Source organism: Macroventuria anomochaeta, assembly GCF_010093625.1.
Source record: "Macroventuria anomochaeta strain CBS 525.71 unplaced genomic scaffold BU25scaffold_23, whole genome shotgun sequence".
NCBI lineage: Eukaryota > Fungi > Ascomycota > Dothideomycetes > Pleosporales > Didymellaceae > Macroventuria > Macroventuria anomochaeta.
In genome coordinates this window covers 382,906-407,553 of record NW_022985384.1, presented here as the reverse complement: position 1 = coordinate 407,553, position 24,648 = coordinate 382,906, and the positions used below count along the sequence as shown (strand labels likewise).

General features: G+C 53.3%; 11 protein-coding genes across 11 annotated transcripts; 6 read left to right on the top strand and 5 right to left on the bottom strand.

Moving 5' to 3' along the window:
* The first annotated feature begins 537 nt into the window (after positions 1-537).
* On the top strand, positions 538-1,762 carry BU25DRAFT_106998 (phosphoadenosine phosphosulfate reductase). The gene is made up of 2 exons (XM_033700301.1): positions 538-875; positions 927-1,762. The coding sequence occupies exons 1-2, from the start codon at positions 707-709 to the stop codon at positions 1,658-1,660; spliced, it is 903 nt and encodes a 300-aa protein (XP_033560194.1). The 5' UTR covers positions 538-706; the 3' UTR covers positions 1,661-1,762.
* A 528-nt stretch (positions 1,763-2,290) lies between these two features.
* BU25DRAFT_371253 (ATP-sulfurylase) lies at positions 2,291-4,260 on the top strand. The gene is made up of 3 exons (XM_033703979.1): positions 2,291-2,324; positions 2,376-2,525; positions 2,619-4,260. The coding sequence occupies exons 1-3, from the start codon at positions 2,306-2,308 to the stop codon at positions 4,169-4,171; spliced, it is 1,722 nt and encodes a 573-aa protein (XP_033560193.1). The 5' UTR covers positions 2,291-2,305; the 3' UTR covers positions 4,172-4,260.
* A 439-nt stretch (positions 4,261-4,699) lies between these two features.
* Positions 4,700-5,117, bottom strand: BU25DRAFT_412241 (uncharacterized protein). The gene has a single exon (XM_033706748.1). The coding sequence runs from the start codon at positions 5,044-5,046 to the stop codon at positions 4,765-4,767; it is 282 nt and encodes a 93-aa protein (XP_033560192.1). The 5' UTR covers positions 5,047-5,117; the 3' UTR covers positions 4,700-4,764.
* Positions 5,118-7,122: 2,005 nt separating this feature from the next.
* Positions 7,123-9,359, bottom strand: BU25DRAFT_396170 (uncharacterized protein). Its single transcript, XM_033704819.1, has 4 exons — positions 8,801-9,359; positions 8,425-8,735; positions 7,999-8,370; positions 7,123-7,946 (listed from the first exon to the last, which is right to left on the bottom strand). Exons 1-4 carry the CDS (start codon positions 9,204-9,206, stop codon positions 7,548-7,550), a joined length of 1,488 nt encoding a protein of 495 aa, XP_033560191.1. The 5' UTR covers positions 9,207-9,359; the 3' UTR covers positions 7,123-7,547.
* A 257-nt stretch (positions 9,360-9,616) lies between these two features.
* On the bottom strand, positions 9,617-10,674 carry BU25DRAFT_396169 (ClpP/crotonase). The gene is made up of 2 exons (XM_033704818.1): positions 10,197-10,674; positions 9,617-10,147 (listed from the first exon to the last, which is right to left on the bottom strand). The coding sequence occupies exons 1-2, from the start codon at positions 10,598-10,600 to the stop codon at positions 9,706-9,708; spliced, it is 846 nt and encodes a 281-aa protein (XP_033560190.1). The 5' UTR covers positions 10,601-10,674; the 3' UTR covers positions 9,617-9,705.
* A 1,115-nt stretch (positions 10,675-11,789) lies between these two features.
* On the top strand, positions 11,790-13,310 carry BU25DRAFT_459949 (uncharacterized protein; the record flags this gene model as incomplete). Its single annotated transcript, XM_033710317.1, has 3 exons — positions 11,790-12,279; positions 12,338-12,547; positions 12,604-13,310. The coding sequence occupies 3 exons, from the start codon at positions 11,790-11,792 to the stop codon at positions 13,308-13,310; spliced, it is 1,407 nt and encodes a 468-aa protein (XP_033560189.1).
* A 195-nt stretch (positions 13,311-13,505) lies between these two features.
* BU25DRAFT_422952 (glycoside hydrolase family 18 protein) lies at positions 13,506-14,856 on the bottom strand (the record flags this gene model as incomplete). The annotated part of the gene is made up of 4 exons (XM_033708181.1): positions 13,506-13,613; positions 13,662-14,347; positions 14,401-14,755; positions 14,809-14,856. 4 exons carry the CDS (start codon positions 14,854-14,856, stop codon positions 13,506-13,508), a joined length of 1,197 nt encoding a protein of 398 aa, XP_033560188.1.
* A 2,078-nt stretch (positions 14,857-16,934) lies between these two features.
* BU25DRAFT_459947 (Lipoic acid synthetase-like protein) lies at positions 16,935-18,225 on the bottom strand (the record flags this gene model as incomplete). Its single annotated transcript, XM_033710316.1, has 2 exons — positions 16,935-17,218; positions 17,268-18,225. The coding sequence occupies 2 exons, from the start codon at positions 18,223-18,225 to the stop codon at positions 16,935-16,937; spliced, it is 1,242 nt and encodes a 413-aa protein (XP_033560187.1).
* Positions 18,226-18,413: 188 nt separating this feature from the next.
* Positions 18,414-21,574, top strand: BU25DRAFT_371236 (Coatomer, gamma subunit). The gene is made up of 3 exons (XM_033703978.1): positions 18,414-19,440; positions 19,490-21,212; positions 21,267-21,574. Exons 1-3 carry the CDS (start codon positions 18,652-18,654, stop codon positions 21,497-21,499), a joined length of 2,745 nt encoding a protein of 914 aa, XP_033560186.1. The 5' UTR covers positions 18,414-18,651; the 3' UTR covers positions 21,500-21,574.
* A 277-nt stretch (positions 21,575-21,851) lies between these two features.
* BU25DRAFT_441103 (uncharacterized protein) lies at positions 21,852-23,587 on the top strand. Its single transcript, XM_033709214.1, has 4 exons — positions 21,852-21,949; positions 21,999-22,051; positions 22,123-23,391; positions 23,443-23,587. Exons 1-4 carry the CDS (start codon positions 21,871-21,873, stop codon positions 23,476-23,478), a joined length of 1,437 nt encoding a protein of 478 aa, XP_033560185.1. The 5' UTR covers positions 21,852-21,870; the 3' UTR covers positions 23,479-23,587.
* Positions 23,588-23,828: 241 nt separating this feature from the next.
* BU25DRAFT_412235 (DNA-binding TFAR19-related protein) lies at positions 23,829-24,469 on the top strand. Its single transcript, XM_033706747.1, has 2 exons — positions 23,829-23,925; positions 24,076-24,469. Exons 1-2 carry the CDS (start codon positions 23,847-23,849, stop codon positions 24,366-24,368), a joined length of 372 nt encoding a protein of 123 aa, XP_033560184.1. The 5' UTR covers positions 23,829-23,846; the 3' UTR covers positions 24,369-24,469.
* Positions 24,470-24,648: the final 179 nt, after the last annotated feature.

The window sequence follows — 24,648 nt, the reverse complement described above, 5'->3', positions numbered from 1 at the left end:
ATCAGTTTATACGACACCAAACAAGACTCTCCACTAATCACGATCGCAGCCAGCCTCCGATGCACTCTGTGCGACACCGCTGAGGTGCGGCTAGTCGCATCCTGACACCGACGACCCGAACGCGATCGGCCGACTCCAACACAGCAACTTGGGATGTCAAGAGGGTGATGTTTGAAATTTGAACTGCGCAACCGGGTCTTACGGATTGTTCATGCAACAGCAACGCAAAGAGTGTATCTCCGCGACCTCTGTCACCAAACATTACCGTCGCCGGCCAACTTCGGTGAGGCTGAAGATGACGTTGATGACAAAAAGCACGACGCCGGACGATGGACGTCGCGCCATCAGAGTGATGCACAGGCACCATCTGCTTCAAGCCTCATCACTGCCGCCACCTCATTGGCCACATCGCCTTACCTAAGGCTAGAAGGACAGATTTTGTTCTCCCACGGACTAGCGCGAATTGCGTGATCGCACGTCTTCACCCCCAGCTATCGCTTTGCGGAGAAGGATTTCAAAGCGCATTCGATGGCGGGTCCCGATATATTCTCCAGAGGGAGGATGTCTTGTTCCTGCACACCACACCGAGCAATCGATTCGTAATAGTATTTTCTTTTGCGAAGCCCCCAGGAGATATACCTACGGCATCATTCTACATACGACTTGCTCGCAGGTGTCAATTGCTACACTTCGATCCTTGAACAACATGTCGTCACAACGCTTTGAGAAGGAGCCACGTGCTCAGTCGCCTAGCATTCGTTCGGAGTCTGGATATGCTTCAGGAGCCTCAAGCCAGGACAGCCTGCCCGAAGTCTACTTCAGCAAGCCTCACCTCAAGTTCCTCAATGCTCAGCTGCAAAAGCTGGAGCCGCAGGGTGAGTGGCCTGCTTCCACAGTGGAATATCTCTTGGCTAACATCATGTTAGACATCCTCAAATGGTGCATCACATCTCTGCCTGGACTGTCCCAGACCACTGCCTTTGGATTGACTGGCCTCGTCACCCTGGATATGCTCTCTAAGATGGATGGACCTTACAAACACAACACCGACATGATCTTCCTGGACACCCTGTTTCACTTTGATGAGACTTACGCACTAGTCGACCGCGTCCGCAAGAGGTACAACACCCCTATCCACGTCTACAAGCCTGCCGGCTGCGACAATGCAGAGGACTTCAACGCCCGCTATGGCGAGAAGCTCTGGGAGACCAACGAGGACCACTACGATTACGTTGCCAAGGTCGAGCCAGCCGAGCGTGCCTATGCGGAACTTCAAGTCAAGGCTGCCATCACCGGACGCCGCCGAAGCCAAGGAGGCAAGCGTGGTGACCTCGACATCATCGAAGTCAACGAGGGCGGACTTATCAAAATCAACCCGCTCGCCAATTGGTCGTTTGCCCAGGTCAAGGAATACATCGACGCCAACAATGTTCCCTACAACGAGCTCTTGAACAAGGGCTACAAGAGCGTTGGTGACTGGCACTCGACGCAGCCTGTCGCCGCTGGAGAGGATGAGCGCTCAGGACGCTGGAAGGGCCGCAACAAGACCGAGTGCGGAATCCACAACCCCAAGTCGAAGTACGCTCAGTTCCTCAGGGAGCAAGAGCTGAAGGCGCAACAAGATGCTCTTAACGGGGCCCTGCAAAAGCTGGCTGTGTAGGGTGATTTATTCGAGGTCTCTTTTTGGCGTTTTATATCAAGCATTTAGCACAGGCGTTTGGGTTATGGTCATGAAGCATACGGACTTGGATGGGTATGGGAACGGGAACTAAGCATCACGACATGATGGCCACATTATAACATACAAGAACTACAACCGGGGCCGAGATACCACCGGTTACGAGTGTTGCAACTCGATCAATAAATGATAAATAAATATCCAAGACTTCTGGAACGTTTCGTGATGTGCTGCTTGCTTGAACTTTACCCCATACGGAGACGTCCAAACAGAGACGCACGGAATGGTCCCTCCCCCACGTCAGCTACCCGAGACTACCCAGCGGGCAGTGCGGCGAGACAGCCTCTAGAAAACGCGTTCAATTGCGCAATCGCTTCCAAGGATTTGCCGGTCCATACAGGTCCCGGCTGGGCCCTAGGGCCACAAAATGGTCGTCAACAAGTGGGCGGATTCGCGCGAGGATAGGTTCACAGACCCAATTGCGAATAGTTCTACGCGTTTGAAGAAAGCTTATAGCGACGAGCCGAACGACCGGCCGCGTAGCAGTGCCGGATTGCAGGTTATAAAGTGAGAAGTGGCTGCTGTTGAAGTTTTCTCCATATACCCCTGACACTTTCTCACAGCAAAATGGCAAATACACCACACGGTCGGTAGCCCCCAGGTAGCCGCGAGCGAACACCAGACTGACAGGCGACAGGCGGTTTCCTCAAGGACCTAATTGCGCGCGATGCCCCCCGCCGCCAGGAGCTCTTCGCTGAGGCAGAGAACCTACCAGCGATTGTACTGACAGAGAGGCAACTGTGCGACCTAGAGTTGATCCTCAACGGAGGATTTTCGCCGCTCGAGGGTACGTCGTCATCCCGCCGAAATGCATAGTGGGGGTAGAGGGGCAACAGCCTCGCCTTTATTATGGCCCGTGCACTGACACCATATGCTGCAGGCTTCCTCAACCAGAAGGACTACGAGAGCGTGGTGCAGACGGAGCGTCTCAGCGATGGTAACGTCTTTGCGATGCCCATTACGCTCGATGTCTCCAAGCAGACCATTGACGAGCTCGGGGTGAAGCCCAGCGCGCGCATTGCCCTGCGCGACTTCCGTGACGACCGCAACCTGGCCATTATCACCGTCGACGATGTCTACCAGCCGGACAAGGCAGAGGAGGCCAAGAAGGTCTTTGGCGGCGACGCCGAGCACCCGGCCGTCAAGTACCTGAACGAGACAGTGCAGGAGTACTACGTCGGCGGCAAGCTCGAGGCCATTGACCGGCTGGAGCACTACGACTACGTCGGCCTCCGCTTCACACCCGCTGAGCTGCGCTCGCACTTCGACAAGCTTGGCTGGTCCAAGGTCGTCGCCTTCCAGACGCGCAACCCCATGCACCGCGCCCACCGCGAGCTGACGGTCCGCGCTGCCCGCGCCCGCCAGGCCAACGTGCTCATCCACCCCGTTGTCGGCCTCACCAAGCCCGGCGACATCGACCACTTCACACGCGTGCGCGTCTACCAGGCGCTGCTGCCCCGCTACCCCAACGGCATGGCCGCCCTCGCCCTGCTGCCCCTCGCCATGCGCATGGGCGGTCCCCGCGAGGCCATCTGGCACGCCGTCATCCGGAAGAACTTCGGAGCCACACACTTCATCGTCGGCCGCGACCACGCCGGCCCCGGCAAGAACTCCAAGGGCGAAGAGTTCTACGGCCCCTACGATGCGCAGGACGCCGTCGAGAAGTACAAGGACGAGCTCGGCATTGAAGTTGTTCCTTTCCAGATGATGACCTACCTCCCCGACACCGACGAGTACAAGCCCAAGGACGAAGTCCCCCAGGGCGTCAAGACGCTTGACATCTCTGGCACAGAGCTGCGCAAGCGTCTCAGGACCGGCCAGGAGATCCCCGAGTGGTTCTCCTACCCCGAGGTCGTCCGTGTTCTGCGCGAATCCCACCCTCCCCGCAACCAGCAGGGTTTCACTGTCTTCTTGACCGGCTACCAGAACTCCGGCAAGGACGCCATTGCCCGTGCCCTCAACGTCACACTCAACCAGCAGGGAGGCCGCTCTGTCTCGCTCCTCCTCGGTGACACAGTCCGCTCCGAGCTGTCCTCTGAGCTCGGCTTCAGCCGCCAGGACCGCGACACAAACATTGCGCGCATTGCCTTCGTTGCCTCTGAGCTGACAAAGTCCGGCGCCGCCGTCATCGCCGCCCCCATCGCTCCTTTCGAGGGGTCCCGCAAGTCTGCCAAGGAGCTCGTTGAGAAGTACGGATCCTTCTTCCTCGTCCACGTCGCCACACCGCTCGAGCACTGCGAGAAGACCGACAAGCGCGGTATCTACGCCAAGGCACGCGCCGGTGAGGTCAAGGGCTTCACTGGTGTCGATGACCCGTACGAGGCCCCTAACAATGCCGATTTGACTGTTGATATTAGCAAGACCAACGTCAGGACGGCTGTTCACCAGATTGTTCTTCTGCTTGAGGCGTCTGGCTTGTTGTCGCAGTTGTAGATGTTGATGCATTAAAGAATACGGGTACAAGGTTTGGGATAGACATGGTTTACGAACAAAACGAATGAATGATAGACTGGAGCCAGTCGAACACACATTTCGATGCTTTTTACTGCATTGTGAATATGTTTTCAGCCTTGTCGTTGTCCATGCATCACCTCTTGAGTTTTGGAGGTAATCGAGGCGGTTGAGGCTGGCCATGCTCTCGTGTGATCGAGGAGCCTCGAAGTAGGCTGTGCCCATTGCATCTCAAACACAACCCTCAGAGCAGCCCACAAGACACGAAGACGAAAAATGTGCGAGTTCCTGCCTGAGCATGGCGAGTGAATACCGACAAGGCAATCCGCTCCATATGTCTCCTGTTGGAGACATCGAGAAGATGGAGTAGTTTCGTGATTGAGATGTAATAAGTGTGTGGCTGAGGGACCACCTCACTTTACCGCATCAGTCTAGCTCCCGCATTGCGCCTTCCGCAGGCATGGTGTTAGTATGTGGCTGACGCCGTAGCTATTGAATGCATGTCTTCTAGCCATTAGCAATACCACGAATCAGTCTCGGTGCATGACCACCATCTTCAGGATGCACGAACGCGTCTACTCGATTAAAGACATCCTGCCAACCTTGGACGGGCTTCTTGGGTACGTAGTCGGTGAGTTCTTCTTTGTGGAGGGTGCGGCGCCGCGGGAAGCGTAGTTGGCGAGATCCCAGCGGCCTTTCCACTCGAGGAAGCGGATGCGTGCCTCGGTCGAGAGGGCTGGATGGTTCAGGAGGGATGTGAAGTGGACAGAGAGGGTGGCGGAGTGGAGATAGAAGAAATCGAGCTTCTGGATGTGTTCAGTGCGTTGTGCGGTCACGCAAAAGTAGACTGACAACATTGAGTTAGCCGATGAACAACACAAAGAGGCTGTTATGGTGTTGACTTGCCAGCCGCATCGATCATCTCTGCCGTCTTTTCAGCAAGGTTGTCGCTGTTGACTACCCATTGCGACAGGACAGGAAGTAGACGCTCCGCTGCCACATGTACAATCCCATACTTGACGCAGTTATCGTAGTACCCATACTTGGCAGCAACCAGTTCCCATCTCTTCGATAACCTCCTATACCTCGTCATACAGCCTGAGCAGCGAGACGTTGTCACTGACTGCTTGTTTCTGCGCATCTCCTGCCTTCTCCGCAGCTAGGAAGAAGTCGAGACCCCAACCTTCATGCACACAGGCTTGAGCCAGCGCTTCTGCAACGATAGCTGGCTGCTTGAACTCAAGCCCGTAGCCAAGGTGGATGCCTGCGTGCGCGAAATCTGTGAAATGACGTGCTAGGAGGTCATTCGCTCGATGGTCGTTAGCAGAGACGTATTCAACTACCACGCGGTCGGGGCCCTTCACTTCAATCTCATTTTCGAAATGTACCAGGTAGTTGCTGTACTGTGTGTAGTCTCCAGGGTACTTGGCAAATCCTGCTGGGGTTTGAAGTTCGCGGTTGATAGGCTGATGAGGCGGAAACGGTGGGCGCTGCCCAGGGCGGTCTTCGTCGTAGGCTGCTTGCAGTTGCTCGAGTGAAGCACCAAAAGCGTAGAAGGTTAGTATATGGTGGAGTATGTGATTATAGAGGATTGTCAGCCTCAATCCTGACACAAATGGTAGATATTGCTCCTGACATGGTGCCCCAGGTAGTTTATATAGATGTCATGCTTCTTGTGATTCTTATTTAGAAGCTCGGAAGCCTTCAAGGCAGAGTCTTTTCGCAATGATATGACAGCATATAACAACTCCTCATTGCTGGTGAGTACGATCTTCGTTCCAGTGGTCATCGCCTTGAAACCAAGTTTGTGAAGAATACAGATGGTTGACGAAAATCAAATTGTTGGATAATCCGCATCAAGCTTTCGCTCCATGGCTACCGGGGTCCTGCAAGACTCCCTAGCACCATGTAAGTCAGGCCACGTTGGCAACGTAGGCAACGTGGAATTGTAGCCATCATCGCTATCCCATGAAGTATTTGGCATTGTGACTAACATTGACTGCTGCCGAACTATACTCCTTACATGTTCCTACCAAGTGGTTGGCGAAACACGTCTCTCTTATGGGGGCGGCAGACCTTTCCAAATGCCAGCATCGAGCCGTGAGACCGAAGACCATAGGACCCCGGCGATTCAAAGGAGTTTCCCAAACAATGACCTGGAGTACGCCAGTGTACTGAAGGACCTCTGACATCCTGTCTTCAACTCGAATCTCAATATCGTGAACCTTCAACAAAACCACCCCTCGCAATCTCCTCTTCCATAGTCCGGCCTTGTGCTCGGATGCTTAGCCCCAAGCAGCTCAAACACATGCATAGCCACAAAGACCGCCCATCCAATAGAGCTGATCACGACCAGTAACCCCGCCCAATACGGCACCGTTCGGTGTGCAACAATAAGGCGCCCATGTCCACCGATACTCGGCGGCATGATGCGGTTTCCGTTGGGGTGGAAGTATGTGTACAGCAGCGGCGGTGCGGTGAACGGCGCAGGTGGGTCGGTGGGCGACACCTCGATGGCAGAGTCGTGCGTGCTGCTGAACGTCGAGGATGTGCTACCGTACTCGATGGGTTTGAAGTGACTCTTAGAAGGAAGCGTGGGCAGAGCGCGCGACGATGAGGGTTGCTACATTGCATTAGCATCGTAGCAGCATCACATTGGATGGAAGTGTACCTCTTCAGCCATGGCTGCCCAGAAGCATGTTGATGCGGTATGCACGAAGGGAAAAGAGTCTCGGAGTGGTTATCAGTGGGTACATGGCTATAGTGTTGGTCTTGGTAAGCTTGTGCCCAGAGGAGCCGTTGCAGATGCAGAAGCGCCGCGCGCTCAGCCTCGTGTCTGGTCCTGGGGAGACCCGGCGATCGAGGTGTCACACCATGACCTGTGCATCGGGAGACACATCATCAAAATGGGCAGTTCAATGTTGGTTCAAGCAATTCATAGTTGCCGATGAAGGGATCAATTGCGTCGATGTAGGTCCCCGCGAATTCTCCACAGCGGCGGGGGCTAGAGTAAGGGCGCAGCTTAGCTAGCTACATACGTGATGGCACTGTATTTGTGGTCTCCACTACAGTTCGAGCTCTGCATGACACCCTAAGCACAGTCCAACGATCTTGCCTCCCGATGAAAAACAAATCGACATATTCTTTTGGGGAATCGGATCCTCGTGGAACGCGATACTGCAGACCCCAGGTATGCCGGGATCATTGTCTGCACGTCCACGTCAGCCTCACTCACAACGCACTAATCAGAATGCCACATGGCACATAAATTAACAGTTGATGCGTCCCTCACTGAGATCTTCACTATGAAACGCTAATATGGGAGCCATACGCACGATCGATTCTTCGCATTTCCATCTCACGCTCCCAAGCTCTCACCGAACCTCCTCTGATCCCCCTCGATGTCGGTTCTCATCTCGGGAAACTTCTCATAAAACTCCTCTCTCACACTCCAATGCCTCAGATCTCCGTGATATCTCTCGAATAGAGGACTCGGGTACCAGTGCCCTGTTGCTTCATCATGGAAGAACGCATCCTCAAAGGCAAAGGGCCAGTCAAAGCGCAGATAGTGGCTGTAGACATGGGATAGAGCCGAGGTCTGGAATATAGAGCTGTGTTGGGATAACAAACGGTCGCGCAGAGTCGGCCAGGCGAAGAAATCGACGGCGATGGGGTGTGTGGTGGATGACTGCGTTATGCTGGGGCGTAGCCATTTGGGCACCTTCGAGAGCTGTTCTGCGCTGCTGTTGAGGTAGTACTATGCGATCATTAGCCTTGTCTCTACAGTTTTGTACTTGGTCTTGACGTACCTTGAGAAGTTTGAAGCTCTTATATGCTGTAGCTAGGCGCTCCATCTGAGGCAGATGGCAGAACAGAAACTCGTCGACTTGCTTGAGGATGACGAGCGCAGGGCTCTGCATCCATTCATCAGATATGTTGGCCCAGCCTTCTTTAATGCCAAGATACAGCAGTCCAGCCTCTGTCGGTGCCGACAACTTCTTTCTATACAGAGTGAGGGACTGTGTACCTGTTGATGAGCAGTTGCTGTATATTTTCTCGAAGAGCTCGTTCGATTTTTTCCAGATCGGACACACGGTGATGGTTGTTGGGGAGTTGGAAGAGTCTGGTGCACCGATGTGGAGGATCGTTGGGGAGGGACACCGCCAGCTATCACCGAAGAACTGGGCGTGTTAGCTTTGGATGCTAACGGTAGGCGAGCACCATAGGGCGCATACTTCTTGCATCAAGGGTCCCCATGAGGCGGTCGCTGGATTGTTCTCCCAGTCTTGTACGTCTACTTGGCTTCTACGAACCTGTGCGATGGTCTCCGTGGGTATCTCCTCGACTGGCTCGAGCTCAAGGTCCAGATTGAGGGTGTGTGAAGTATGTACATCGGCAATGATGTTCATGCCATCCAGATCAACTAGCCTCGTACTCCCTCTGCGCTTGCTGAATTCGTATGAAGTCGGCAGATCAGTTGGAGTAAGCGGTGGTGGTTTGCTGTCGCTGACGAAGGATACCGTGCGCGGTTTAGGCGATCGGTGCCCTACCGGTCCGTAAGCCTCTTTGATGTAAAGTCATGAAAGACCATCTGAGTGAGTTGATGCATACCATTGCTTGAAGGAGCCGGCGAAGCTATTGCGCCTCCTCCATTCGTTGTTGGAGGCTCTGTTGCTGTGTTTGTTCGTGGTGCAATGTCGTTGCCGAGCACGTTCTTGACACTGTCGATTATGTCTCGTAACCGCTCGTTCTCCACTCGTAAGTTGTCAATCTCAGACAGTAGATTTGCTGTTGCTTCATTTCGATCTTGGTCTCTCAAGATCTGTATTGTCCGTTCTAGTTCGGCGATGTGTGTTTTAGTCTTCTCTCTGAGCGACCGCTGGGCTTCTCGGTCTATCGCACGTTTGCGCTCTCGTCGCTCTTGATCTCCCAAGCACGACGCTCGTCGCTTCCGTTTCACGACAGGTGCAACAGGAGTCGCGAGTTTAGCGGCGTCACTAGGGCATCGGTTCACCATAGCGGCATATGATGTCAAGTAGATAAACAATTGATACTGAGTCGCAACTGTTCTGTCAAGTCGTGAAAGATCGATGAAGTCGAGTAATCATGCTTGTGGGTCTGTTTTCCTATATTTACCCCCAAGTCGGCACCGACCGGGGGCTTCATGTCGATGTGCCTTCATCGTGCAGCGTCAATGCACATGGGGGGAAGCCACAATGCGGGGAGAGGGGGTGGGGCAACACTGGCAACCACGGGAATGTGTTTCCGGCTGCCTTCGTTACCTCTTTGTCGCAAGCCTGTCATGTCTGGCTCGACGATTGGTGAGCGTGCTCAGGGTTCTGAGTCGTAAAGTGGAAAGGAGGAGTTACCGAGCATTGCCGAGACGGCAACTCTGGTCGGTCACTTTGCTAACTGCATTTGGAGAGTGACGATGTTCGAAGAGTACCTTGAAGAAGTACATCTTAAAAGTTGAACGGAGAGTGCCGTTCAAGCTGGATGATCTGTCCTCGTATAGCCTACAGTTTTGAAGGCTTCCAGTCCGGCTTCCTCTTCTGCGCAAAGGCGGTCAAGCCTTCGAGCGCATTCTCACCGGACTGCAATGCATCGTTGTAACGCTCAATCGTGAGCTGTGTGGCACGCTCAACGCTTCCATGCTCGAGACTGTCCTTCAGAGCTGCTCTGGTTACAATCGCCGCATCTGGCGAGATTGCAGCTATTCCCTTCGCCAGCTTCAATGCCTCACCGATAACAGTATCTTGGGACGGCGATATGCGGTTGATGATGTTCAACTCCTTCGCTCGTTGAGCGGTGATTGGTATGCCAGTCAGTGCCATTTCAGAGGCTACTGGTAAGCCAACGATTCGGACCAAACGTGCTGGACCGCCAGCACCCGCGAAGATACCTCGTAACGCTTCTGGAAGACCGAACGTTGCATTTGGTGCAGCGACAACCATATCACTAGTATCGTTAGCAACCTGGAAATTGGATGTAGGAAGTCGCGACTCACCAGCCAAGCACAATCTCGAAGCCTCCACCAAGCGCAAAGCCATTGACAGCAGCAATGACAGGCTTCTTGCCGGCTCTCCTGCTCAGACCAGCAAAGCCGCTCAGAGGATGTCTCATCAAGCCTGGATTCACGTCGCTCTTCCCACTTCTGATCCTGCCCAGCTCGATCAAGTCTTGTCCAGCACAGAAGCTCTTCTTGCCAGCACCAGTGATGATGGCACACCGCAGGTTGTCTTCCTTATCGAACCAGTCAAACACCTGACCCATCTCCTGGTGCCCAGCAAACGGGATGCTGTTCATCTGCTTCTCACGGTTTATGGTGACGAGTAAGACATAATCAGCCGGGTACGAAAGGAGGACGTGGGAGGTAGAAGGAGGCATTGTCTTTGGCTTGATTGTCGACATTGTGCCGGCGGCGACGACGTACAGTTGGTGTTTTTGATGGTGCAGAAGCTTTGCAGTCTATGGCTCTCTCGGTGTACTACATTGCTGCTGCTCGCTGTTAAGCTGTCGCGAAGCTGGGGTAAACTGGGCCGAGGTTCAACTCCACCCCCACACTTTCCAGATTTGGCTAGCACTTCCATTTGGTGTCAGCTTTGTTTCTATTGGACATGGGCCTCTAGGGTGCCTTTTGAGATGTGCATTTGTCGCGGTCAAAAAAGCCGACATTCTTAACCCTAGAGTTCAGAAGGCTTTGTACACCGTTACAGCATTTGTTACCTTCCAAGGTTGAATCTTTGCATCATCTGGACGTTCTTGAACTTTCGCATCGTGAGTTGCATCGCTGCTGACGGTGACATTGGAGCTGAATGGAAGCGGCAAAGTGCAATTCTTGCACATCATATGTAACGGTGTATAAAGCCTTCTGAACTCTAGGGTTAAGAAGGTCGGCCTTTTTGACCGCGACATCATACCATTGTGACTTCTTCTCGGCTTCGACATGTGCAATCGATAAAGTAAACATGGACGATCGACCTCAATCAACAGACAGCGCATGGAGCGAGAACTGCTGATCCGTCGCACGAACAATCGCGCTTTCTCTCAACATAATACTACCAACCAAACAGTGTCAAAGCAGTCAAGCCAGCATTAAACCGATGGTCAGACGACCTCGAAAAGTTTAGGATGCGCAGTAATCCGATCAAATGAGTGCGAGGCTCTAGCGAAACACATTGCATTTTGCGCAGTCTAAAGAGACAATCTGTGCAACATACCCAATCGAGCCTTGCTGGCGTCGTCGAGCTGTACCATCGATTCAGCAGTTGTGTAACGCAACTACGCGAAGAGCTGGACCTCGTTGGCCTGGACCCTCTTGTGCAACCTCTTTCTTATTCTATCACCGACAGTCACTCTGCATGCACACATTGTGCATATTTCTGGATTGATCTAAGTATTGCATCTCGGATGCAATAATGAACAAGCGGCCTCCTCTTAGGCTGTCGCCAACGAACATATCCTCCGCAGTTCGCCTTCCTATTCATACTCCTTTTACGCAGTATCATTTCGCCCGCGTTCCCTACTGGACCTTCTTTGCAACCTTGACGGACTCCTTTAGTAGCTTGATCGATCACGCCTACACTTCTCGTACAACACCATGAACTGCACCCCGCCTGCTCAGCTCAGAAGATGCAACCTCGAGAACATAACGTATTCAGATCCGGGCGTTGATGAACACAGGACTCGTCTTGGTTGGTGCCAGGCCAAAGACGTTTACGGGGAAACATGCGGCAAGCATTTCAGCTGGACCCCCCCACACCCCCAGCTCTTCTGTGCCACTCATTGCAGGGATGTTGATCACGATGCACCATGCTACTTCTTGAAACTACCTACCGAGTTGCGCCAGGAGATCTTCAAGTACTTGATGCCTACTCGCACGATCGACTCATGGACCGTCTATCGATCCACTAAATGCAATGGTTACCCCAGCACTGGCACGCCGGGTAGTTCGCTGTGCACAATATTTCCAACGCCGCTACTATCTCTTTACCTTGGCTTCAACCGCGAAGTTTATGAGGAAGTGAAAGACGTGTTCTATGCCAAAGCAACATTTAGCATAGATGTGAGTAGGAACGGCGTGATGCTTTGTAAGTGGCTTATACCCATCTCTTCATATAGCGCATATTCTGACTGAGTACGGTTTAGGTGGCCGCCGAATACTCGGTCCTAGGGCACCAGATGGCTCTAGCTATCAGTATGACACTCAACAAACAAATGATCGTTTCATACAAAACTTCGCCTGGTCCTTAGTCAGGAACTACAGTGTCAACATTGCGATCGAAAAGGGGTATGTCGCCCCTGGGGACCACCGGATGAGCGGGTGGGATGAAGAAGTGGAACTTTACGACGTCCGCGGTAAGTATCACAGGGCCAAGAGAAAATAACACGAGATGTTGATTAACGTCTCTCAGATTTTGTCGTAGTAATCGTGTATGGGGTACTGGCCAAGGCCCACCGACTTGATACTCTACAAGTGCGCCTCAGGCTCAACAAGTCTGACTGGGACCCCGAGTACATATTATCCAGCACTAAGCTCCTCGTAGGCCCGTTTGAACGGCTGCGATGTGTTCGAAAGCCTCGTTTTGCAGGCGTATGCCATGGCGACGGCTTGTTTGAACAGTACGGGCAGCGCCATCGGGCGTGGAACGATGTCAACAACCGTAGCGTCACGCCACCCCTGCCAGAACCGCTAACAGTACTCGGTCCAGGCATGCCGGAGTTTGACTCGCTCGCTGTAGATTGGGAACGCTGCCTCGCCATGGAGGAACCCTCGAACATCCTTCCCAGGTCACCCATGACAATTCTCTTCGTCGAGTTCAAGACACTCCACAACAAACTTGCCAAGATCATGCCACATGTTATCCGACACCGTCGCCAATGCTTTCTGCATCGCGCTCGAGTCGCTCGGGAACATGAAGACATTGTGAGTTTTCGGGCAGTAGTCGCAGAGTTATTGGCTTGTTGGCGCCACCGTCTGCAGCTTCAAGAGCTCGAGAGGGCAGAGGTGAATATGGTTTTACAACGTATGATCAGTGCAGACACCTACCCTCATAAGGATCAAGGAGTCATAAAGGTTGATGAGGCTCAGAGTTCCGGCGTGATCATTGATCTGATCTGAAACCACAGGTGGTGAGAAGCGCCACAGAGTATCAACTTGAAATGTATTGTATGGTATCGATTAAACTGACACAATATTATAAAACTGTTACTCTAGCGCCAATATGTGCAATATCGAAACCGTTGTGTTCATAGCCAATGCCTGAAATGCCACCATATCGAGCATACTGCCGTTCTGGCCAGAATTCCCATGCAATCATTCGTTCGGGAATCCAGCGCGCAAGTTATCGTACTTGCTGGCCGGATAGTCCACAATATTGGGACTCTGATCAAGCGCACCGATACCGCCAATGCTTTTCACAAACTACAACCTGTCAGCCACAATTCGGAATCAAAGCACTGACTCACTCACTGTGGAAATCAGACTTCCCTCCCCCTTCCGATCCCCACTACTCTCCCAATACATCGCCCCGCCAAGTCCCATCTCCTTGATCAAATTGGCCTTCATTTCCACCATCTCTGGCGTATCATAGCTCACCATCAGCCTACTCCCCTCATCATAACTCCAACTCGCCCCGACATTCAGATCATTCTGCACACTCGCCCCCCCAGCAGGAAGCGCTTTATAATCATATACACCCGCCTCCCACGTGCCCTGTCCTGCCCCCTGATAACTTGTCCCTGGCCCCGCCGTGTTCGCAAAACTACGTCCGTACAGCGGCATACCCACGACAATCTTATCCGCAGGCACGCCCGCAGCGATATAATCGCGCAACGCATGAGCAGTGCTAAACGGCGTGCATGTCGAGTTCCGCGGACCCGGATTCCAGTTCGCCTGGTGCCCGGCGGTCGAATCCCAGCTTCCGGCGTAATCATACGCCATCAGGTTCCAGAAGTCGAGGTACGCGTCCATCTTGGCGAGGCAGAGGCGGTTGTAGTTCTCCGGGCCGGCGGGCGAGGCGACGGTTAGTAGGTAATGAACGCCGGGAGTGTGCTCGGTAGCGTAGGCGTCGAGCGCTTTGCGGGTCTCAGCGAGCAGGAGGACCATGTCGTTTGCTTGAGTGGAGTTTTGGGGGTATTCCCAGTCTATGTCGATGCCTGTGTTGTGTGAGTGTGGATTCGAAATATGTTTGTAGAGGAGGATGAAGTACCGTCGAAGCCGAGATTCATCATGATGTCCACTGCGCTATTGGCGAATCTTGCTCGCCCTTGGGGTGTTGACGCAGGTTGGGCGAAGTTGGATGAGTATGTCCATCCTCCTATCGAGAGAAGCACTTTCATTTGGCGATGCCTCTTCTTCTGTAGGAAGAGCTGTTTCGCACAGCCGTAGACGTTGGTGCCGACATCGTTCCATGAGTCGTGCTCGTAGTGCTTGTCTGTATCTGACCATGTGTCTGTCAAATAGACTTCGCCAGAGTCTGGGTGGACGTTGGCGAAAGCGTAGAGTATGTGAGTTAACACATCAGCTGGTAAATCCTGAGGATGGTAGTTGCGTCCATAGATACCCTGTATAGATTCAGCTTAGTATGACGTTGGAGGTCTTTAGTGAATCAACATACCCAATTGACAAAATACGCAACATTCTTGTATCCAGAAGCTGTCGACATTTTGTTGATATCTTTTGGCCGAGGTATTGCAATTGCTTGAGATAAGGTCATGAAAGAAAGCAGGGTGGTGAAGACATGCATCTTCAAACAGGTTACGCAGTGGCTGTGCACCTGGACCGTGCCACGTGGCGCCGCTAGAGCCGCAGGAACGCGAGCCTTCGATGAAGTAGCAGTATTGGGAAGGGAGGTGGCGAATTAGACTCTGCTTTTCGAAGCCGATGATCTAGAGCGCTTCAAAGTCGTAGTAATTGGTGCTCAGGAGTTCTGCAAGAAAGAAGTCTTCACAACCGAGTATCTCAGGATTGACATGAACTAGAGAACGAATGATATGAGACGTGAAGATAGAGGTACGTGACTCGAAGAAGAAAAAGTAATAGAGCAGTTGACGGTAGCTTTAACTGGTTTTGACGAAATTGAAGGAGTCCACAAAATGGCGGACTCAGTTCCTTCTACTGCACAGAACCGTTCATATATAACGCACTTCGCCATCTTCGAGCACAACGAGACATAGAAGCTCTTGTGTTGTTGCAACTGAACATTGACGGTGCTCGGATCGCATGGGCATAGACGGGTGCAATCCGAGCGGAAGACAGAGGTATCTCGCCTGGGAAGCGAACCTGTAGAACGTAGGCAAAGTATAACAGATCCAAAACGTTTTAACAGACTAGACCTCAGTGTCTTCGATCGCATACTCTTGATATACTTGCTTTGCAACCATACATCATTTGCGCTGAAGCTGCAGCTAGGTTCACGGAGTTGAACATTGTCTGAAGGAGTTGTCTGAATGTGATAGACTTGAAAGGCGATGCTTGTAGCGGTACGTTCGAATCGTACCAGGTTGATGGAGCCAGTGTGTAGTGTACTGCTACCCTGGACGCCTTGAAGTATCACCACGGAAGAAGGTTCCTCGATGGAAGGGCAGTACAATGGTGAGTATCACTGTAGATATAGTGGGTGTAACTCCAAGCCGCGAGAACTCTCATACGAGCCGATAGACTGCGAAAACTCCGTGGGGTTTACCATATCAGATACGGTCGCCAGCGGATGCTCGTAGAGGGATGGCCGAATACTATGCATCAGCGTTGCCCAGCAGCTCTGACAGCCTCGATGCTGCTTCGAACTGGACATATGACGATGTCATTGGAGACGCATCATACACAGGACGTTGGCCATGCTTTACGATCTCATATACCCCATCTCTTCGTCTGCTGGCCCGTGAAACATGCTTGTGTTTGGGCACACGTGTAGAACTCAAGACTTGAAAATTTCCGTCTGCGATGTACCTTGGGAGCAGCATCCAATCGGTTCGGAAGCCATAGAGGTAGAATTTGTCCATAGGTGAGGGAACGTTTGCCAGTGAAGGACTGTGCCGATACACCACGACGGGATAGAAGCAAGATGTTGGGGGTATGATAGAGGAAAGGAATGTAGATAGCCGTGCACTACGAGTGGGGCGTTCCCCGTTCTTGGATGAGGTTGACAGAAGCAAATGAGATGTACTCCGTTGTGGAACGCTTGAGCTGCATGCCGGGCTCCATAGCGCTCGAAGACCGATGTGGGTGGGTACAAACTGCGGGGAGCGTGAACGCGGTTTGAGCAATGCGATACCCAGGTGAGTAACTCGAACGTCTCCAGGGTCTTGTGTCTTCAGGTTTGTCGTAGGACCTGCTCTGGTATCGGCCAATCCAGGACTTCACCACAGGACAGTAGTCCTCGTGCTGGTAAGGTGCATCGATGCCACCTGGAAAGTGGAGGTGATGGGTGATACTAGTTGTGGGGAATGAGAGTGAGCAATCTGGACGAGACTCGAAGGTGAGTTGTGCAAGAAAGCTGGCCAGTGCGTTCGTGGACCCTTCCTTTCGTCATTGCAATCGCTTTTTCCCAGAACCTCCCTATTATTAGCATGGATGATACCTCTTATCAAAAAGACTTCAGAATTTTGAGGCGTCGAGACTATGATAGGATAGTAGTCCAGTTCCATTACGCACACGTTGAAGTGCACGGAGCTATAGCTCGTTGAGTGCGCTTAAGCTCGCAGAATATAATACAGGTCGCTCACACATACCGCTCCTTTCTCTCTAAAGAGTCTTGCTCTCCGTCGCCTGTGCTTCAGCAATCCCACTGTTGCCAGCGCCTCCTAGCCTCCTCTTCTTCAGCACATTCTCGATGAAGGCTTCTCCTGCTTTGTAGCTGGATCGCACAAGCGGGCCGGATGCGCAGTACAAGAAGCCCATGTCAAGAGCTCGTTGGCGCCACAGTTCAAACTTGTCGGGGGTGACGTATTCGTGAACCGCCATATGGCGCTTCGTTGGTCGCATGTATTGGCCGAAAGTTACAACGTCAACGTTGTTCTTGCGGAGTTCTGAGAAAGGTTAGCAAATGTCAAGAGGGAATCTCGAGTCAAGTCATACCTCTCAGTGCATCCCAGAGATCCTCTTCAGTCTCTCCCAAGCCCAACATGATACTAGTCTTGGTGATGAGCTCTGGTTGTGCCTCCTTTGCAGTGCGCAAAACCTCCAGTGACTGCCTGAACTTGGCTCTCCTGTCGCGAACAAACGGTGTAAGAGCCTCTGTAGTCTCAACATTGTGTGCGTAGACGTCAAGACCGCTCAGAGCCACCTTCTTGACCATCTCCATGTCTCCAGCGTAGTCTCCCGTCAGTGCCTCGACGAGCATTGTTGGTGCCTTCTGCTTGATCTTCATGATGGTCTCGGCAAAGTGTCGTGCTCCTCCATCTGCAAGATCGTCACGATCTACAGATGTCAAGACAACGTAACCCAGACCCCATCTTCGTAGCGCTTCAGCTGTGTTCTCGGGTTCGTGAGGGTCGAGTGGCGGAGGCGCTTTTGCCGTCTTGACCGAGCAGAAACGACAACCACGTGTGCATGTATCACCCATGAGCATAATGGTCGCCGTCGCTGCACTCTTGTTGCTTCCTCCCCAGCAATCTGAAATGTTGGGACATTTCGCTTCCTCGCAGACGGTGTGGAGGTTCAGACCCCGAAGATCCTTCTTGATCTTCTTGTAGTTCTGGTTTACAGGAATGGGTGTTTTGAGCCACTCGGGCAGTCGAGTGATGGTCTTCTTGCGGCCTTCTGGGCCAACTGTAGCAGTCTTGATCTCGTAGGCTTCGGCGGGTGACAGTGGCGCATTAGGGTTGACGAAATCGCCAAAAGACGGACCGGAATTGAGGGTATCGCTGAACGCTGTCCTCGCTCTCTTTGGCTTTGAGGCTGTTGGTGCTGCTGGGGGGTTATCTGAGGTTGTGGCAAAAGTTCGAGCGCATTGCGATGCTGTTCGAGATGGAGGGATAGCCCGTCGTGCAGACACAGCGAAGAGGCATCGTGAGCGGGGTATCGAGGCAGCCATTGCGAATGTGAAGTATAAAGGACGGAAGGAGAGGAGGGAACCGTTGAGGTTGAGTCTTAGCAATGCTCCTCAAGATTGCGCCTTCTTTTCCCGTTTCTGGCCGCAGAGCCCGCCGCATAACTCCAAGCACGCTAGAGCCCGTCAAACAAGCCAAACACGCAGCAGCCCACCGCACCCCTGCAGTGCACGCCGGCGCCGGTTGAGGTCGCAACTTCAACGTACACCAATTCACAACACCACGTAATCTCGAGTCCCCGCTGGCGCATCCCTCTCCGACCCTCCAATCGTTCACGACCAATTGCAGCGCCAGGTCTGGTAACCACCATCGCATCGACAGGCAGAGGCCACGTTTAGTGGAGCAAGAGCGGGACACTTTATTCGAACTAAGGGAGAGCTCGCAGTGAGAGCTGCACCTCGAGCCACAACATGGACAAGAAGCAGGAGGATGTTGGCGGCGTCGCCCAGATCGACAAGACCACCGTGTTCCAGGATGCCCGCGTCTTCAACCAGAGCCCCATATCACCAAGAAAGTGCAGAGTGATCCTCACCAAGCTTGCACTGCTCCTGTTCACGGGCGAGAGCTGGGGACGCCAGGAAGCTACAACACTCTTCTTCGGTATCTCGAAGCTGTTCCAGAACAAGGATGCATCTCTCCGTCAGATGGTCTACCTGGTCATCAAGGAGCTCGCTGGCTCCGCCGACGATGTTATCATGGTCACATCTTCCATCATGAAGGACACCTCTGTGGGCAGCGATGTCGTCTACCGCGCCAACGCTATCCGTGCTCTATGCCGTGTCATCGATGCCTCCACCGTGCAAGCGATCGAGCGTCTCGTCAAGACGTGCATTGTCGACAAGAACCCCTCCGTAGCCTCTGCCGCGCTCGTTTCCTCGTACCACCTCCTCCCAGTCGCAAAGGACGTTGTTCGCAGATGGCAGTCTGAGGCCGCTGAGGCCGCTTCTGGAGCCAAGTCTGGTGGATTCTTTGGTGGATTCGGCGGCAGCTCTCAGACCGCTCTGCAGGCCAGCACAAACTACATGACACAGTACCACGCCATTGGTCTGTTGTACCAGATGCGCTCTGGCGACCGAATGAGCTTGGTCAAGATGGTGCAGCAGTACTCAGCTGCTGGTGTGGTCAAGAGCCCGGCTGCGACAGTTCTGCTCGTCAGGTTGGCTGCTAAGTTGGCTGAGGAGGACCCCAACCTGCGAAAGGTACGCCGTTACTCTATTGTGATCTACAAGATACTGACTGTGCTCATAGCCCATGATGCAACTCCTCGACGGCTGGCTGCGCCACAAGTCCGAGATGGTCAATTTCGAGGCTGCAAAGGCCATCGCCGACATGCGCGACGTTACCGATGCCGAGCTCGTTCAGGCCGTCCACGTCCTTCAGTTGTTCCTCACATCGCCTCGCGCTGTCACAAAGTTCGCTGCGCTCAGGATACTGTCGCAGATGGCTTCGTTCAAGCCTGACGCTGTTCGCACATGCAACCAGGATATCGAGTCGCTCATCACCAACTCCAACCGTAGCATCGCTACATTCGCCATCACTACACTGCTCAAGACGGGTAACGAGTCGTCGGTGGATAGGCTCATGAAGCAGATCACCGGCTTCATGGCTGAGATTACAGACGAGTTCAAGGTTACCATCGTGGAGGCTGTACGCACGCTGGCCCTCAAGTTCAAGGCTAAGCAGTCCGGCTTCCTGGCTTTCCTCAGCGGCATCCTGCGCGACGAGGGAGGCTACGATTTTAAGCGATCCGTTGTCGAAGCCATCATGGACCTCATTCGCTTCGTGCCTGAAGCCAAGGAGGATGCTCTTGCGACCCTCTGCGAGTTCATTGAAGATTGCGAGTTCACCAAGCTTGCTGTCCGTATCTTGTTCGTGCTTGGTCGCGAAGGTCCTTCGACGCCCCACCCCACCAAGTACATTCGATACATCTACAACCGTGTGGTCCTGGAAAACGCCATCGTCCGAGCTGCTGCCACCTCCGCGCTGGCTAAGTTTGGTGTCGGCCAGAAGGACCCTGAGATCAAGAAATCGGTGCACGTCCTTCTCACCCGCTGTCTCGACGATGTCGACGACGAGGTCCGTGATCGTGCTGCGTTGAACCTTCGATTGATGGACCAGGATGACGACTTGGCTGTCAGCTTCATTCGCAACGATTCCATGTTCTCCCTGCCCGTTCTTGAGCACCAGCTTGCGATGTACGTCAGCTCTGACTCTCGCGACACTTTCGAGACTGCCTTCGACATCACAAAGATCCCCACCGTCTCGCGCGAACAAGCAGATGCTGCGGATCTCTCCAAGAAGACTGAAGGTGCTACACCAACCATCAAGGCCCCCAGTGCTGCGAAGGCTCCATCAAAGGCTGGCGCCTCGGCAGCTGCATCCGCCGCAAACAATGCTCAAAAGTACCAAGAAGAGCTGCAGAAGATTCCCGAGCTTGCGGCGCATGGTGGTGTACTCAAGTCGAGCGAGGTCATTGAGCTCACCGAGACAGAGACCGAGTACGTTGTTACCGCTATCAAGCACGTCTTCAAGGACCATGTGGTTCTTCAGTACGACATCAAGAACACCCTCCCCGACACAGTCCTCCTCGATGTCGAGATGGTGGTCGCGCCAGAGGACGATGGCGATGTTCAATTAGAGGAGGAGTTCATCATCCCGGCGCCGAAACTCGCCACAAACGAGCCCGGCACTGTCTACGTTTCTTTCAAGCGCCTCGAGACCGAATCACAATTTATTGCCACCACCTTCACCAACGTGCTCAAGTTCACAAGCAAGGAGATCGACCCAAGCACGAACGAGCCCGAGGAGGGCGACGGGTATCCTGACGAGTACCAGGTTGAGGACTTGGATCTCAACGGTGCTGACTACGTTGTTCCAGCGTACGCTGGCAGCTTCGACAACGTGTGGGATCAGGCCAACGGTGACTCTGCAACAGAAACATTGCAGTTGAGCGAGATGAAGAGCATATCAGGTAAGTCACTCCTGGTACTTATTGACCGGAACATTGGTGCTGACAGCCATCCAGATGCAACAGAACAGCTCACAAAGACGCTGAGCTTGCAACCACTTGAGGGCACAGACGTTGCGCTTTCAAACACCACACATACCCTCAAGCTTTACGGAAAGACAATAACTGGTGGCAAGGTTGCCGCTATGATTAGGATGGCATTCAGCGCGAGAACAGGTGTCACAATGAAGATTGATGTCAGGAGCGAAGAGGAGGGTGTTGCGGCGCTGGTAGTCGGCAGCGTAGCATGAGTATTCTAGACGTGGGTATCGGAAAAGGTGAAATGACCATTAGCATGAAAGAGCCATTCTTGAAGCCAATAATCCTTTTTATCTATGGAGCACTCTGGTGTTTGCCAGACACGTAATCGTTTGCTCCTTCCCTCCGGATTGCTAGTTTAGGACTAGAAGTCATGTTCTGAGGCATCGTCCACCATTCGGTGCCGTTCTGATCTAGTCCTTAATACTTCGAGCAAGTCCAGGGACCAGCACCCGTCTACCATTGATCATCACAAGTCGCTAGAACCCCCGCGGGAGCTAGTGAAGTGGACCCTGGCGGAAACCGCCCCAAACGCCGCCTATCTCCCCGCAACGTGCCGACAACCTCCACGATACGCGCGACCATGTTCTATGAAGGCACTTTGCAGAGCGGCATTGGCCAAGCTATCCAGCAGCAGAAGCTTGTAGCATGCTTTGTGCGAGGTACATGTGCGGCTGCCTCAGTTTAGATTGGCACTAATCTGTGGCTTAGATGATAGCGCAACGAGCAAGCGATGGGAAGATGAGTGGTTGAAGAGCGGTTGGGTATGCTTCCTAGACCTCAGTTGCACATGCAAGAGTATCCGCCCACGCTATCACATACCTAACCACCACAGATATCGAGTCTCCTCGAACAGAAAGCTATACTTTTACGCCTAGAGCACGGATCTACCGAAGCTGGATTCCTCGCCGCATTCTGCAAGATCGAGAGCGCGCCTACTTTGGTCGTCATACACAATGGAAAGCTACGCTTGCAGCTTGGGAGCGAGGTTGGCCAAGACGAGTTCGTGAACTCTGTACGGAAGGTTCTGGGCGCAGCAGCTATCCCTGGTTCAGCCCCGGCGCAGGCAAGCACGGCACAAGCAGAGGATGATCTGTATGGAGACGAGGAACCCACCACGACCGCAATACCCCCGACAAGACCTGTATCATCGCCAGCGCCAGCGCGAGCACCGCCACCTGCACTCGCGCCCACCCCAGCGACTCCCTCCACAACGTCTAACGCCAAAGGCAAGCAACGTGCTGAGGCCACTCCACAAGCCGGCCTCGCAGCGTCGTCCACTACCACGAATTCCGCGCAACAAGCTGCGCGTGCTGCACTACAGAAGAAGAAACGGGAAGATGCACAGGAGCTAGCACGTATCAAAGCACGTATAGAGCAGGACAAAGCTGAGCGCAGGGCACAAGCAGAAGCACGGAAAGCCGAACGCGAACAAGAACGAACCGCGAGTAGCCAGGCACAAACCCAGTCTCGAACAACAACCTCGACAAGAGGATCGCAAGCACAGAACGTAAATCTCAATGTGCGCCTCTTTGATGGTCGCACTATTCGCTCCACATTTCCGCGAACAGCAACACTTGAGAAGGAAGTGCGCACATGGATAGATGAGGAGTTTGCGAGGCTCGACTCAGACGACCCGAATGTCCAGAATCGCGCACTCCCTCCATACTTCTTCAGACACATACTTGCGCCCCAGCCAAGTCGCGAGCTCTCAGCCGGCGATGAGAACCAAACACTTGGCGACATCGACCTAGCACCCAGTGCGACTCTGGTCCTTGTACCTGTCAAGGGCTACACAGATGCATACTCAGGGAGCGGGACCAATCTCCTCGCGGGAACAACAACAGGAATTGTTGGTAGCGCGTTTGGTCTGCTGTCGTCGACTGTTGGATACGCTGGAGGTCTCCTAGGGTCTTTCCTTGGGACTGGTGCTGCCGCGCCTCAACCGAACGAGGGGCAGGCTGTGGGCGGCGGCGGTGGTAGTGGTGAGCGGTCTGAGAATTCGCGGTCCGAGAGGGAGGAGCAGGGAGGTATCAGGGTAAGGACACTTGCCGATCAAAGAGCGAGGGAACCGCGGAGCCAGCAGTTCTACAACGGGAATCAGGCAAGTGTGGAGATGTGCTTTCGAGAAGTGCAAGTGCTGACTCGATTCCAGTCAAATGTCGAACCGCGACCCGATGATCGAGGATAGTTTTGCCGAGTGCGAGAGAGAGAGAGACTATATTGTCCCAACTCACGTTTGTTAGTATCCTTAGTATAGACAATGCATGCTTCTAGCAGTTTGGGCTGGAAGCAAATCAGTCCTTGGGCCATTGTAGCTAAATGTGATGCGACCCCAACATCGTGGAATCCCAGCTTCCAGAGATCAACATACTCAGTATGCGTATGTTCTCAAGTATTCGAAACAAAAGAAGTAGTAGCACTTTCCATGGGCGATTGTACATGACAGTGCAATCGAAGCCTTGCCCCACCATCTCGGACCCCCGAGCCTCGAACTTCCCCGCGCCGTCATCCCATACTTTTCCACAGCAACCCAATCACCCACAACAAACACCCAGCATGTCCGACGCTGACCTCGAACAAATCAGGCAAGCGCGCCTGCAACAGCTGCAGCAGCAAGGCGGCGGAGGGCGGGGCAGTCCTGGCGGCGACGGCTCAGAGCAGGACCAGCGGAGGTAGCAACCCAAGACTTCCATGCGTTGAAGGCAGCTAACGAGTCCACAGACAGCAAGAGTGTACGTTCCTACCTCTACATTTACGCAAACTCAAAACTAACCACGCCACCCAGCGGACCAACGCGCCCACATCCTCTCCCAAATCCTAACTCCCGACGCCGCCGACCGCCTGGGGCGGATCCGCCTCGTCAAAGAGTCGCGCGCCACAGACATCGAGAACCGGCTCATTATGCTTGCTAGGACCGGCCAGATACGACAGAAAGTCAGTGAAGATCAGTTGAAGGATATCCTCGGTGCGGTCGCGGAGCAGAGTGAGAAGGAGGAGAGTAAGATTGTGGTTAACCGCAGGGGAGGTGGGGGGTGGGATGAGGATGAGGAGTTGGAGGAGTTGATGAAGGATGTTTGACGGAAATTTGATGGGGTTGAGGTGCGAGCGTGTAGGAAGAGCGACACCTGGATTGGGCAATGAGCTGAGATGTGTTAAACCAGCACTATGCAGAAGAAGATGAGATGAATTGATGATTCTATCTGCGAGCAGAAAGCTGCCTATCTATAGGCAGCAAGGAACAAAGAAGATAAAGAAGCTTGCTCGGTCTACGACCGGTGAGCAAGACAAGCTGATTGTACATGAGATGGATGCTGCTGGAAACCAACAAGATGCCCTGCGTAAACCAGGTTGGAGATAT